General features: G+C 37.0%; 2 protein-coding genes across 7 annotated transcripts; one reads left to right on the top strand and one right to left on the bottom strand.

The window, feature by feature from the left end:
• Positions 1-374: 374 nt before the first annotated feature.
• LOC113774917 lies at positions 375-7,247 on the top strand. Of its 6 annotated transcripts, none has more exons than XM_027319576.1 (6): positions 375-565; positions 2,194-3,654; positions 3,729-3,797; positions 3,884-4,082; positions 4,178-4,264; positions 7,144-7,247. In XM_027319576.1, exons 2-5 carry the CDS (start codon positions 2,323-2,325, stop codon positions 4,246-4,248), a joined length of 1,671 nt encoding a protein of 556 aa, XP_027175377.1. In that variant the 5' UTR covers positions 375-565; positions 2,194-2,322; the 3' UTR covers positions 4,249-4,264; positions 7,144-7,247. The 6 variants fall into 6 exon arrangements, with proteins under 6 accessions (XP_027175377.1, XP_027175375.1, XP_027175376.1 ...); XM_027319574.1 differs by having other exon boundaries at positions 7,131-7,247; XM_027319575.1 differs by lacking the exon at positions 7,144-7,247 and adding an exon at positions 4,364-4,527.
• LOC113774918 (WAT1-related protein At2g37460) lies at positions 4,803-8,123 on the bottom strand. The gene is made up of 7 exons (XM_027319577.1): positions 7,570-8,123; positions 7,367-7,429; positions 7,168-7,284; positions 6,734-6,974; positions 6,491-6,652; positions 5,939-6,090; positions 4,803-5,864 (listed from the first exon to the last, which is right to left on the bottom strand). The coding sequence occupies exons 1-7, from the start codon at positions 7,785-7,787 to the stop codon at positions 5,660-5,662; spliced, it is 1,158 nt and encodes a 385-aa protein (XP_027175378.1). The 5' UTR covers positions 7,788-8,123; the 3' UTR covers positions 4,803-5,659.
• Between the last annotated feature and the right edge of the window lie 4,972 nt (positions 8,124-13,095).

Here is a 13,095-nt window from a genome sequence, read left to right as displayed (position 1 = left end):
ATTCATAGATTAATTGTCAATTGTCCTTGATTGGTCAAAACTTGAAATATAAAGGACCAAATGTGTTTGTGGAAAACAATAGTGATGGAATTGGGCCATCCTCCAAACACTAAGGATGGACAATGTATTTTCACATCCCATGTGGGTCAGCCTGGAAGGCAAATTCTCTTATAATGTGGGCCCACTTCGGATTACATCATACCCGCTCTTTCAAAAAGCCACGTCCCACAGGTCCCAGCCCCCGGGCTATAATCTGGTGCATCCAAGATCTTCCCATGGAAGCGGCTTGATTCTTGATCCCGACGAGCTCATAACATAACAGTCCATTGAACGGACCAGATAAATCGTTCTTTCCCCACGTCTACCGAGAAAATCCAAGTCTCACTCACCGATTCCGCTGACCGACTGCACCACATTATCAGCGCCATTCCCCAGGTTCATGACAAGCTCTGATGACTTAGATCTCGCCGATATCCTACTTCGCCGGTTCCGTGTTCGTAGCCGGAGAAGTTGTTGATTTCGTTGACAACTACTACTGTCATCTTTCTTTCTCCTACAACCGCAGGTTCGTATTCAAATATATATATCGTTCTTGTCATTACTTTTTGTGCAATCTCGAGTATTCGTTTCTTGTTGAGTGTTACTTTTACACTATGCTATCACTATGATCACTCTTTGTCTTTGCGAGAGCATTTTGATTATTTTCTGGACAGGAAAATCGTAATTGATTTATAGTTCAAGAGAGCTTAGCTGAAGCCAGTATATCTAGTCTCTAGTATTCCAGCTGAGAGGGAAAATGTAGAGGAATGAATTTTAGTGTCCTTGTGAAAGTAAGTAGCTCTTCTGAATTATTTTAGTCTCAATTTTACTTAGCTATTAAAAAATCGAATGTCATTCTCGTATTTTACGGTTTTCTTTTGGCTGTTTTATTTGTTCAATTACCAGAATGAACCAATAATCTTGACGATATAGCTACTTAAAAATGGTGACGGACTTCGATTGGGATTTATTATTGTGTTAACAGAGAATTTTTTTGAACTCATCTTGAGGTTATTTACTTGAAGATAGTGAAAAGTAGTACTAGTATGAATCCGTTATTTGTTATGGCAAGTGCCTGTGCTGTGGCCTAGAGTTCTATTGGAGAGAATAAGAGGATTGTGATTCCGTCAGTAATTGATGATGACATTGTAGGTCAATTGGTTCCATATGAAGGTTTCTCAGAGTGTTACCTGCACGACTTCCGCTATGTGGCCAAAGTACTATAGTTAGATTGAAGATATCCTTGCCAGTTGGGAGTTTTCTCTTGATTGAAATTTTGGAATATTCGTATTAAGTAGAGTTTTTGCTCTGATAGTGTTGGTTCGCGTTTGTTTGCTGATTGTTAAATGATGTAGCTCGTAATGTACCTCACTGTGCCGCTTTTGTTGCTTGTGAGTATTCCCAGATATTTAATAAACCTTTTTAGTTACCTAAGAAAAAAAAATAATGAAAGATATCTGAGTGTTTTGGATTTAATCAGTTTGTTTCAGAATATTAAAGGAATCCACGCTGGTCTTTTATTCGTCTTTCTGGTTGTTATTTGCCTTCTAACTGATTTTGAAAGAAGTTGCAGCTTTTAGGTAGATAGAGTTATTGCTTTGTGTAAATTGCTGATCAAACTTGACTAATTATTCAGTTAGATAGTGAAAGATTTTTTGAATGGTTAAGTGTTTCTCTGACTACTTAGAGCTGGGTGATGCGCTTTCGTTTTCTCTAAACTGGGGAACGGGGACTGGGTAATCTTTTGAACGTATATAGAATGGTTTTGGAAAATTTTGTAAACAGATTAGAGCATAAGATCCGAGTAATTCATTTCCGTTCAGTCTTCAACTTCCAAAAACCTGCAATGTAGAAATTTGAACTTCTGATAGAAATTTATGGAGGCATAAAATGCAGTACTCAGGATTAAATGGAAGGTTGGTGCTTTTGGGGAGAGCACTTTTGATCTTATACTGCTTTTTCCAGATGAGTTTACTCCTATGGTCAGAACACTCTTGAAGCTAAGTTAGTCTAAAGTGGAGTCTGTCTGTTGACTCAAAATATTGTTGTGACTTGTTGCTTTTGAATGCAATTTCTGTTTTCCTTTACACGAGGTCATATCTTTTAAATTTTGAATGAAAGTACTAAGCATACTCCACCTGATTTGCTCTTCAGTTCCGGGATTTTGGGATCATGGCTCGTGGAAAAATCATAAGTAGTTAGCTACATTTTGTACTTAACAGTACTATTTCCAGAATTTGGGCCTTTAAGTAGCAAAATCCTTGAGATCAGATTCATTCCAAGATGGCTTACAATACTTCATCAAGAACTGAGCCAACAAATTCTCATCAATGGCTTATGGAAAGTGCTGAGGCAGAGTTGTTCCCTAATAAAAAGCAAGCAGTTGAAGCTCCAAATTCCAATTCATTCTCTGGTTTTCTAAATTCAAATGTTTCTCATTGGGGACATTCTTCCACTTTCCATTCAGTTGCAAACCAATTCACACAAAGGCTTTTTGACCCTGAGACTGCAAGGACTATCAACTTTGGTCAGAGAAATGTTCCATCAGTTGACTTGGGAAGTATAAGTATGAAACGAAAGGTTATTGAGGATTGTGTTGAAAGTGATTTCTCATTTGGTTTATCAATATCTAATTCCCTGGAAGATCCTAAGACAGGTCTTAACTATGGGGGTATCAGAAAAGTTAAAGTCAGCCAAGTCAAGGATACAGAAAATCTCATCCCTTCATTTGGCCACACATATGACACAGAGGACAGCGGTTATGTGTCAGTGCCTCATGCGTTTGTTAACACAGATGATAATTCTGTTTCTATGGGACTTTCTTTCAGTAGAGCAGATAAAAATGTGATGTCTATTGGAACTTCCTTCATGAGGGAGGATAACGATTTCGTATCAGTGGATCAACCTGGCAACCATCATGGCTGTGATGGGACTTCAATAGGTCCTGCATACAAGGAAAATGGTAGTATATCACTCAATACATCTCTAGATAAAGATGGAAAAAACACAGGAGCACTAAGTTTCCAAAATTTCGGTATAAATGAAGGAGCAGTGAGTCATTCCTTAAACATGAATGGTGCTGTTGAATCAATTGAGCTGCCTTTCAGCATGGATGCTAGTAATATTGCCCATACAGGGCAACTTTTTGATAAAGAAGCTCAAATAGCTGCATGTATAGATCACTCTTACAACAATACTGAAGATCATCATATGTCAGGGTCTAAAAGCTACAACACAATTGATGACAATAATTTGTCATTGGCCCACCATTGTGGTAAGGGAGAAAGTAAGATCATATCTTTTGGTGGAATTTCTGATGATGATAATTTGAGTGCTTCTGAAAGGCTCATATGCAGTTATGACTTACTAATGGGTCAATCTTCAGTTCTAAAATCTGAAACAGTGAAAGGAAAGGTGTCAGTTGAGTCGAATGCTGATGCACTTGCACAAGCCACTGAAATAGTTACTAGTAAAGAAATTGTTTCAAGGAAAAAAGAGGAACATAAAGTAATTAAAAAACCTCCTCCAAATAATTTCCCTTCTAATGTTCGAAGTTTGCTGTCAACTGGTATACTAGATGGAGTACCCGTGAAGTATATTGCGTGGTCACGAGAGGTAAGCTTTGATCGCCATTACTTCAGCTTGAAATTGGCTTTTCTGACACTTATACATTTTATATTGCGTGACAGAAAGAACTTAGGGGCACCATAAAAGGTTCTGGTTATCTATGTGGTTGTGAGACATGTAATCATACCAAGGTCAGTGAAACTACAAAACTTCTAAATTCTTGCATGATTATGTAACTGCTTTTATTGCTACAAGTACCTATGATGTTGTTTTGTAGGCGATTAATGCCTACGAGTTTGAGCGTCATGCTGGATCTAAAACTAAACATCCAAACAATCACATATACTTTGAGAATGGCAAGACAGTTTATGGGATTGTTCAAGAGTTGAGGAATACTCCACAAAATCTGTTGTTTGATGTAATTCAGACAATTACTGGGTCACCCATCAACCAAAAATCCTTTCGTCTTTGGAAAGGTGATGCATTATTTTTTACTTATTATTATGGTTCATTCCATGGCCTTTCTCATGTTCTTATGAGTTGCGTGTTGATTTTATTTCCTTATCTTCAGAATCATTTGTAGCTGCAACACGTGAACTTCAGAGAATATACGGAAAAGAGGAAGGAAAACAACTATCTTGAAGTGGGCAAAATTAGTGTAAGATGTTATTATGTTTGTCCTCTAGCTTGTGGAGATTTTGTTACTGAATTGAAGTTAGAGCTCTTCATAAATTTATTAGTGGCTAAAATTATGTAGATTCTCATGGTGATAGACAAGGTGCCTTGCGGGATGATAAACTGAAAGTACAGAAAATAGAACTGATTGTTTGTAATAGGATGAATTATGCTGAAGGAAACTTATGGAACGGATTGTAACATTTGTACAAAATGTACAGTATAGTGTCTGGTTTCATTGTTGCATAGTGTCCACACTTGCAAGAAGTGGGTTTCATGCGATTTCAATCTAATGCAGTAACTTGATAGCATTATTCCAAATGAACTGGGCATTAGTTGGAAAAAATGAAAGTCCTGCAGAGGCAAAATGATGACATGTCTAAATCTTGACTTTTGATGAGGAAGAATACACTTGTTATTTTTTCATTGTGTAGGATACATTATTTACTTTCTATTTTATGCTGGGCGTTGGACTTGAAATTCACAAGAATCTATTTAGCCCACAACATGTAGTGGGAAAAGAATTGTTGTTTGAATTGCAAACGTTGGAAATGCTTTAACTGATTGATTCTCCTCAAATTGATGTGGTTTTGGTCTATATTGCCTTAGCCTGCTTCATTAGAGTTTGGCAGGAATTAAGCGCACATGGCCAGTAGTTTTTCTATTGGAACTTGGATATTAGCATATGTATTTAAGATCTGGCTGCTCAATTAAGATGAGGTGGGTGTATTAATTCAGATTATTTCAGAATAAGTCTCAAAAAGTGGTATGATTTCAATTATTCAATAGGCAGGGCTGTTACATCGGCGGTTCTATGCCTGCCAAAGTAAACAGTTTCTATAGCTCCTGATGTGACCTTTCTTGATGTTTTCTTGTCCCTCTTATGAGTTTCAACATCTATTTCTCCTCAAAATATGTTACAAGAGAGGTTGATGTTTAGGGTACATATCTAGGTATTGAAGAACAAAGCTGGGACAAATACCACATTTTCAAGTACCCAATTGCCATGGTCTTGGATAAAATTGTTAGATGCCAAGTTCTGTCAGCATGTAGAGTGTTCACAATTCCACAAGCTGACTGGTGTCCTCAAATGCATGCTTGTCAAGAAATATAACATGTCAATTACTCACCCACATATCCTTATCTGGGGTAAATGTCTTATGATAATTGACATTAAAAAACATTGCAGTGGTCAAGTGACTCTACACCACATATGCCGTCATTATGTTAGACTGGCTTTAGTCGCATTACAATTAGAATATACTCTACCTTTCCCTGGAGTCATCATGAACAGGGGGTACAGAAAAGAAGTCTACTGTTTCACATGGAGTTAAAGCAACTTTCAGAATGACTATATAGAATCTGAGAACCATTGTCATTATACTTCATCTCCAGTGACAGCTCCTTCTTTGGATGAATTAATGTTGACAACCTCATGATTATTGTTTTCCTTGCACTTGGTATCTGCACTCATCATTTGAATGTCTGTTGGAAGTCCTTCAATAGACGGGCAATCATAGTCCTTTCTTTTACCCCATACAACAAGATAAAGGCCAACAACTATGGTAATGGCTCCAAGCACCCTGCAAAATATGATGTTAGCTATGTGTCTGTGTAGCCATAGTTATTCCTTGCGGGTGAGATGGTAAATTGTTACCTTCCCAGATCCATTAGCTCATGCAGAATGAAAGAGCTTAAGACAGCCACAATAACCATGTTCAAAGGACTAAAAGCTGTCACAAAAACAGGGCCTCTTTGTTTCATGACTACTCCTTGGATATAATAAGCAAGTCCAGAGCAGAAAACACCCTGCATATGGTTGAAATGCAAACTCAGCTGATTACGCACATAAAACATCTATGTAGTGGTTGCATATAATGTGAACAAAGTGGTTTTATAATAGCAAATATACTCTTTTGGTGATACTGAGCTTTCTTTTCTTATCTTTTATGACCAATTCCTTAATTTTTTTTGTTCATCATTTGTATTTTCAATGGTTCCTGTTACAATAAAACATCTTCTGGTTTGGTTCCAATATGCTGACATTTTGAGAATGGAATTACTAGAACCTCAATGATGCGGATGGAGGAATGCAAGAACTGGAGTTAATAGTAACACTTTTGCAGGGGAACTGGTAATAAACATGTATAACACGATCACTTTCCAAAAAGTAAAGGGCTTGTGCTTGTTTTGGCCATGTTTTTCTTACGCTGTATAAAGCTGCAAGAAATTTAGTATCCCAGTTTATGGACCACACTGCAGCCTTTCCCCTCTCCATTATTAGTGCCAGTATGGCTCCTTCAGCTGTTCCCAGTAGGCATATCCAAGCAGTGAGAGAGAGCTCAGCTGGATATGCCCGAAGTGTAATTGCCTAGAAATGTAGAGGAAAGAAATTGGCTTATCATGATATACTACAAATTTCTTGTATACATTGTATCATGTCATTTCTTACTTGTAAAACCATGAAGCAAGACCAACCGAAACATCCAATTGTGATAAAGAGTCCGCCCTTGATTGAATTTTGAAGATTTATACCACCACTTTGATGTTCAGGACTGGTGGTTCCTTTTGTCCAGGGCAGCTTAATAACTGGTCCTCTAAGTAGTGTCATGAGCATGGCACCTCCAACGGTGGCAACAGTGCCAACTATCTTTGCTTGGCTGTTAATGCTCTTTAATTTCACCTTCTCAAGCCTAGCATAAATGTACTTTAGAGCTTATTCAACACTTATCTTATTACAAGAAAGTTATTACTTGCTTTTACGGTTGCGTGTGCATGTATGTGCATCTAGCATTCTTGTTTACATATGCATGTAAGACTTTATTTGTTATGAACTTTGAGCTTTACAGTTTCCGATTGAAGTTGGAAGAATGCTGTATTATTCACCTGAAGATCCAGGCCATCAGAAAGGTTATGGCAGGAAGAATGTTGCACATGGCTGCAGCAAAGGTCGCTGTGGTGTATTTCATGCCCAAAAAGTAGAGATTCTGGTCTATAACTGGTCTGTTAATTGGAGCCATATAAAAGTCATTAGTAAGTATTCTACAATTGATACTGAGAAAACAGGATCTGATTCGAGACTTACTCGAGTAGGCTGAGAACCAGGATCTTTGCAAATATTGAGAGTCTCATCTTCGGCCTTATTTTCCTGTTGAAAAGTATGTTCAGCTATTTGATATGTACATTTTATTACTGGAGTAGTTGATCATGGACATAAAACTAGAGGCATGTAGTGGCTTATACATAAATAAAGGCAGGATTCACAAGCAGATAGAGAGAGAAAGAGACTTGTCCAGTATGATGGCAAAAGGGGCAATAAGAGCCGTGGCAATGGCATGGCGGTAGACCACAAATACATAATTGCTCATCCCTTCATTGAGTGCAACTTTTGAGAGGATATCCATTCCTGAAAGCCCAAATTGCAAAAAAATTACAGCAGCAAAGGGCTTCGCCCTGTTAAATAGCTTGTAAATTATATCCTTTGCAGCAAGTCCTTTTGTTTCCATCTTCCCTACTCAGCTATTGTGTTGCTTCAAAAGGAGGTCCTGAAATGTAGCTAAGTTGTTCTATATATTATCGCGATCCTCTAAATCAATTGATGCCACCTAGTGCAATTCTGTAAATTCTGCTTCAATATCATGGAAGCTAAGTGTGGGGGAGTAGCATAAACTTATGAAACTTGCCTATTGTTTGAACTTGCCTCAGGTAACTATATAAAGGGCAAAAATGTTACACTTAGTTGCCCGGTCTGTTCCATTTACTTTATTGGCTGCTTAACTGATTCTGTGGAGTTGCTTTAGTGCTTTAGTGAGTGGAAGTTCATTCGGAGATGGGAAATGATTGGTTTAGTTTCTTTATTTTACTCATTTAGGCATTGTGGAAGCCTGTGTTACGATGTGACATGTTTTTAATCTACTATGTTTATGAATCATTGCAGCAAGGATCATAGCTGATGTGTGATGACCAAATTGGTTCTTGATTGAATTTAATACAATCTGGTAAGCATCGAGTGAAATTCTTAAATGTCAAAATTGCTTTTTTTTTTTTTTCAGGATTTACAATCTGAGATTCGTTGTGGTCTTTTTTAGAATAAGATGCATTATGTACCAGCTGTGATCAAATGGCAAAAGAAGTGGCCGTAAATTTTTCAGAACTATATAGAATGAGTTCTACGTCGACATTGTTTATGCTTCAATTTCTAATATCTGCAGGCAATGATGAGCAGTAAGTCGCATCTGAACTGTTTTTTTTTTTTAAAAAAAAAAAAACCCATAAGCCTAGTTTCTTTAGAGAGGATACGTAGAGGCAGTACGTGGCATTGCAGTTTCTTTTTCTTTGTGCTTCCTGCATTGGCAACGCACCACCGATCCCAGACGAATCCATCGTTAACAACATTAGATGTGTAACGCGTGCTGCTGGGAGTGTACTATAGATGCCTCGTACCCAATCATGTTTGGCATGCTGTGTTGGTGTACATGCATAAACGGTTCCGAGTTTATGTTGCAAGAACATCATCTACTTCCTGGTTTTGATATGAGTGCGGAATCATCTCGTATCGTATCTGAGTACATACATAAAGAGTAATATGCGAGTGCGAGAGTGGGAAACGCACCGACCAGGAATAAATTTAGAGCCCTTTTGGAATGACTCCATCGGGTGGATTGTTTTGTGCCAAGGCGGAAACACAATCCTATCCAGCAAAAATGATTTTACTACCTTCCGAGTCTTTTTTGCGTGTATTTCGTCTGTCTCCATACGGTGGACTCCTCTTGATTGAACTTTTGACTCGAACAGGAAACCTGGAAAATCTATTTCCGGTGTGGCGTGGTTGAGTGTCCGTGCATGAAAAAGTTGATTCATGCAAGCCGCTTTCCAAAAAGTCGAAAAGATATCCAGGGAAAGCGAGGAACAAAACAAACTATCATCAACTTTTGTAGTCCCATTTGTGGTGCACATTCTTCGTCACGGTGATTCAGCGGTGACGGTGAGTGACAAAAACTAAAAGGGATAATATCATAAACCTCCCTTGAGGTTTCTAACAATTTTACTCAATTTTCTCGATGTTTTAATAATTGCATAGACCTCCCTTGGTCCAATCAAATGATTAAAATGTTCTCCACTTAATAGTTAATTCATAAAGGGACATTTAAAATTGAAAAATACGTCTTATTATTCTACTTGCCATTTCATAATCTCAAAGAACAATTTCCATCGATTTTTAATTTTCATCTCTTCCTTCCTCCCTCCATGCTTCTTTCATACTCTTCTCTCTTTTCTCCTACAATTGTTTCTTCCTCCCATCAAATACCGCATTCCATTGTTACCAACCAAACCACTATTAATTTTTTATCATCTTCAAAATTTATCTGTACGTTTTTGTCCTCCTGTCTCTTTTTTACTATAAAAATTTTAGACCCTCTTTTTTTAAAAAAAAAAAATAGTTTTACTCTTTATAAATGTTAGCCAATTGAAGTTACCAAATTAATAAGGTGCAAACTGTGGATTTTATTGTCAAACTAGGGGAAGCTGAAAAAGGTAGCAGTGGCATGGGGGAAAAAATGAAATTGAGATTTGGAAGATAAAGAAGTGACTATTATGTCTTTTAAGCAAAAAAAAGTCTAGCAATTAAAAAATTCATTAGTTCTCTCTTTTATTTACCTATTGATTGTGGTTTTACTATGAAGGTAAAATTTTGTCTCTATTTCTAAGAGTGGTACAGCAATGATGAATTATGTTCTTAGGGACATGGGGTACTTTTTGGTTTAGTATTGGTAGTGGTGGCAGTGAGTTGTATTAGACAAGAATTAGCAAGTAATGAATTTTAAAATGAGTTGGAGTCACTCAATTTTGTTTGCTTTAGTGAGTATGCCACGTACAATAAGTTGAAAATTAAAACCTTTTTTAATTTTGTCTTGTTCTCTAGAAGAAGTGTATTTTAGGATATTTGTGAAAAAAAATGTAGGCTATTGGATCTATATTGTTACATAAATCTTAAAAGCGATAAAGATAAGTGTAATTTTTGAAACTTGAGAGGAGCTCTCTATAATTGCTGAAAATCTCAAGGGAGGTATCTGAAATTATCCCAAATTATATCATACAACCACAAACCATGATATATCATCACAGCCACAAAGGGATAGGCTGCTCGGCATTTGCCTGGATTTCGTTATAACAGATTGGACTATTACGTGAGCGCGAATAAAAATGTAAAGCGCCACGTTTGCGAGGTGTAAGTACTGATAGTAGCAGCATAGGTCAGCAGGAGTGGTACCAGAATCCATATTCCGGTTGTGGATGTGAGGATGCGGGCTTACAAAGTTCGAATCCAGAGATCATCCTCTTATAAACTGGTGATGCTGCTAATCGACATTACTGTTGCACATTTTATGATTTAATGTATCCGAGATAAAATGGTAATTAAAAAAATAAAAAAATTAATTAAAAAATGTGTTTATAATACAAGTATGTAACTAATATCTTATAAATAAGCATCAATCCAAACAACAACTCTCCGGAGTTTTGCCCGCATTTGAATATTCATTCATCGGTTCTGTTCCAGTGATATTTGGCTTTAGCCAAAACAACAACTTGGGTCCGTAAAGTAGGAAGAAAATGGTAGTGGTTTCAAATGTGCATTCCACAAAGAGGTACAAAGGGATCATCAAGTCTGGCAAAGTTGCTGTAAAATCAGCAGCGCATCAATTCTGCGGGCGGCCAGCGTGCAGGAATTTAACATGGGAATGACATTGCGACCATCTTCAAGAACGTCTGTCAGTCGTGTCTCCTTCTCGAATGATCGCATCCGTCAGATTTTACGGGTGATTCCTGTAATTTTATGTAGTACACTCGTTGTTATATTCCCCTAATGCCTAAAACAAAACAAAAAAAAATGATGTTTATTAGATCTTAAGGAAATAAAAAAGAATTTTTATATAAAAGAAATAATAATATAATAAAAAATGAGACAGAAAGTGGTATAGGGTGCGGGACAGAAGATCCGTTGCAATTAAATTGTATCTGTAGTAGTTACGTGATACACACCGAGTACGCTAAATTGTCATGTTCTTCTACTGCCAAACTAGGCTTGTATGCGGATTCGGGGATGCCTAAGTAGGCTTGTTATATTCTCCTACTGCCTAAATTGTTAGCATGTTCTATCATTTGTTAGACCAGATCCCCATTTTTCAAACGAACTACCAGACCAAATCCCCATTTTTTTTGAATTTTTGAACGAAGGAATTCTCTTAATTGTCACGTTCTGCTACTGTCAGACCAGATCTCCGCTCTTTGGATTTTTTGATCAAAGGAAGAAGTCTTTCTGAATTTTCTTTCAATTGTCGTGTTCTCCTACTACCAGATTAGATCTCTACTCTCTGGCTGGATTTTTTTTTTTTAACGAAGGAATTCTCTCAAAGAAGTTCTCTTAATTGTCATGTTCTCCTAATGCCAAACTATAGATCCCCACTCTCCAGATTTTTTGAACAAAGAAAGTCTCTCAAGTAAGTCTCTTTTTTTGAAAAAAGGGATAAAAAAAAAAGTTCTCTCTAAATTTTTTGAACAAAGGAAGTAGGAAGTACAAGACTTTTTTGTAATCTAATTCATAAGAGAATTCTGAAAGACTCATCCTGACCATTGGACCAAAACTCAATGATTATTGGCTAGTCGATTGAATTCCCAAAAAGGAGAACTGTTAATGATTAACAAGCTTATGGAGATATTTTGGAGGCGATGAGCGTTATCCTTATTTCAAGGGATATGGGTGGAGATACATGCACGACAGATTGACGTTAAATTTTAACTCAGAAATACTGGAAAACAAAACAAATTAAAAAAAGAAATGTGTTCTAAACATCCAAGGCTTCAATTCAATTAATCGCAAGAAAGCAAACAAAAACAAAAAGGGAAACAAATTTGATCTGTGGCTTTCAGTTTATCTTGCCCATTCTACATCATCATCCTCCCTTTCTCCGGTCGTAAAGGAGTCTTTGAGATTTAAAGGAAGCTTTTCTTTTGGCATCTTCTTTAATCTCTACAGCTTTTGGTCAACCAAAGGCACAAAGTCTCAATAATTTGATTCACGTTTCCAAACACCACAGGGAGCAAAGCAATGTCGCACATGAGGATCCCATCATTCAAATCTGAGATTTTTAGTGCTTGTCTACGCTCTACGGAGATCTGATGAATGGCGGTTTGGATAATATTTATTTGTTAATATACTCCGAAAACAACACAGTCAAATGAAATGGCACCAAACCAATGCATCCTCATTTGACAGAAAAACAGCAGTTTGAAGCCTCTGCTTGAACGAAGGCACCATGCACTAAAAGCACAAAACAGAGTAGCTTTTTGTATAATCGCCTAAATCATGCATATTTCATGTCATGGTGCCTCTTGCATGAAACACCCCCTGAAATGATGGAAATAAAAACCTTTTTTTAAAAAAAAAAAAAAAAAATTTCTAGCAAGAGGGAGACGAGACTTAAGAAACGGAGACAGGATAAAAGGGAATTTGAATCCATTAACTTTAGTTACTCTATCAACGCCGCCTCATTAGAGAAATAAAAGCCTTTTTCTTGTTAAGGAGAAAAAATTAGCTTTCTAAACAGCTTTTTTCTGTCTTTTATTGGATGCGTTATCAATAATTGCATCAATGGCTAAAAAAATCGATTGCAAGCAACTCATCTGAGTTGGACAATAATTGCACGAAAAGGCAATAGCATTAATCATTTAAGCAATAATTGATTTATATATATATATTCATAGACTCCGTCACCCTGCACTGATCTACTTTATGTTGAAAGAAACCTTCCTGCC

Source organism: Coffea eugenioides, chromosome 6 (genome assembly GCF_003713205.1).
Source record: "Coffea eugenioides isolate CCC68of chromosome 6, Ceug_1.0, whole genome shotgun sequence".
NCBI lineage: Eukaryota > Viridiplantae > Streptophyta > Magnoliopsida > Gentianales > Rubiaceae > Coffea > Coffea eugenioides.
The sequence above is the reverse complement of the archived record's forward strand: the minus strand, read 5'-3'. Positions and strand labels throughout refer to the sequence as shown.

Bases quoted from the DNA above. Each gene is read 5' to 3' on its own strand.
- LOC113774918 (XM_027319577.1), bottom strand. From the start codon at position 7,787: ATGGAAACAAAAGGACTTGCTGCAAAGGATATAATTTACAAGCTATTT. The intron at 7,285-7,366 runs GTAAGTCTCGAA...TCCAATTAACAG, and splicing joins CTGGTTCTCAGCCTACTCGA to ACCAGTTATAGACCAGAATC. The intron at 5,865-5,938 runs GTAACAATTTAC...CATATTTTGCAG, and splicing joins GAGCTAATGGATCTGGGAAG to GGTGCTTGGAGCCATTACCA.
- LOC113774917 (XM_027319576.1), top strand. From the start codon at position 2,323: ATGGCTTACAATACTTCATCAAGAACTGAGCCAACAAATTCTCATCAA. The intron at 3,655-3,728 runs GTAAGCTTTGAT...ATTGCGTGACAG, and splicing joins ATATTGCGTGGTCACGAGAG to AAAGAACTTAGGGGCACCAT. The intron at 4,083-4,177 runs GTGATGCATTAT...CCTTATCTTCAG, and splicing joins ATCCTTTCGTCTTTGGAAAG to AATCATTTGTAGCTGCAACA.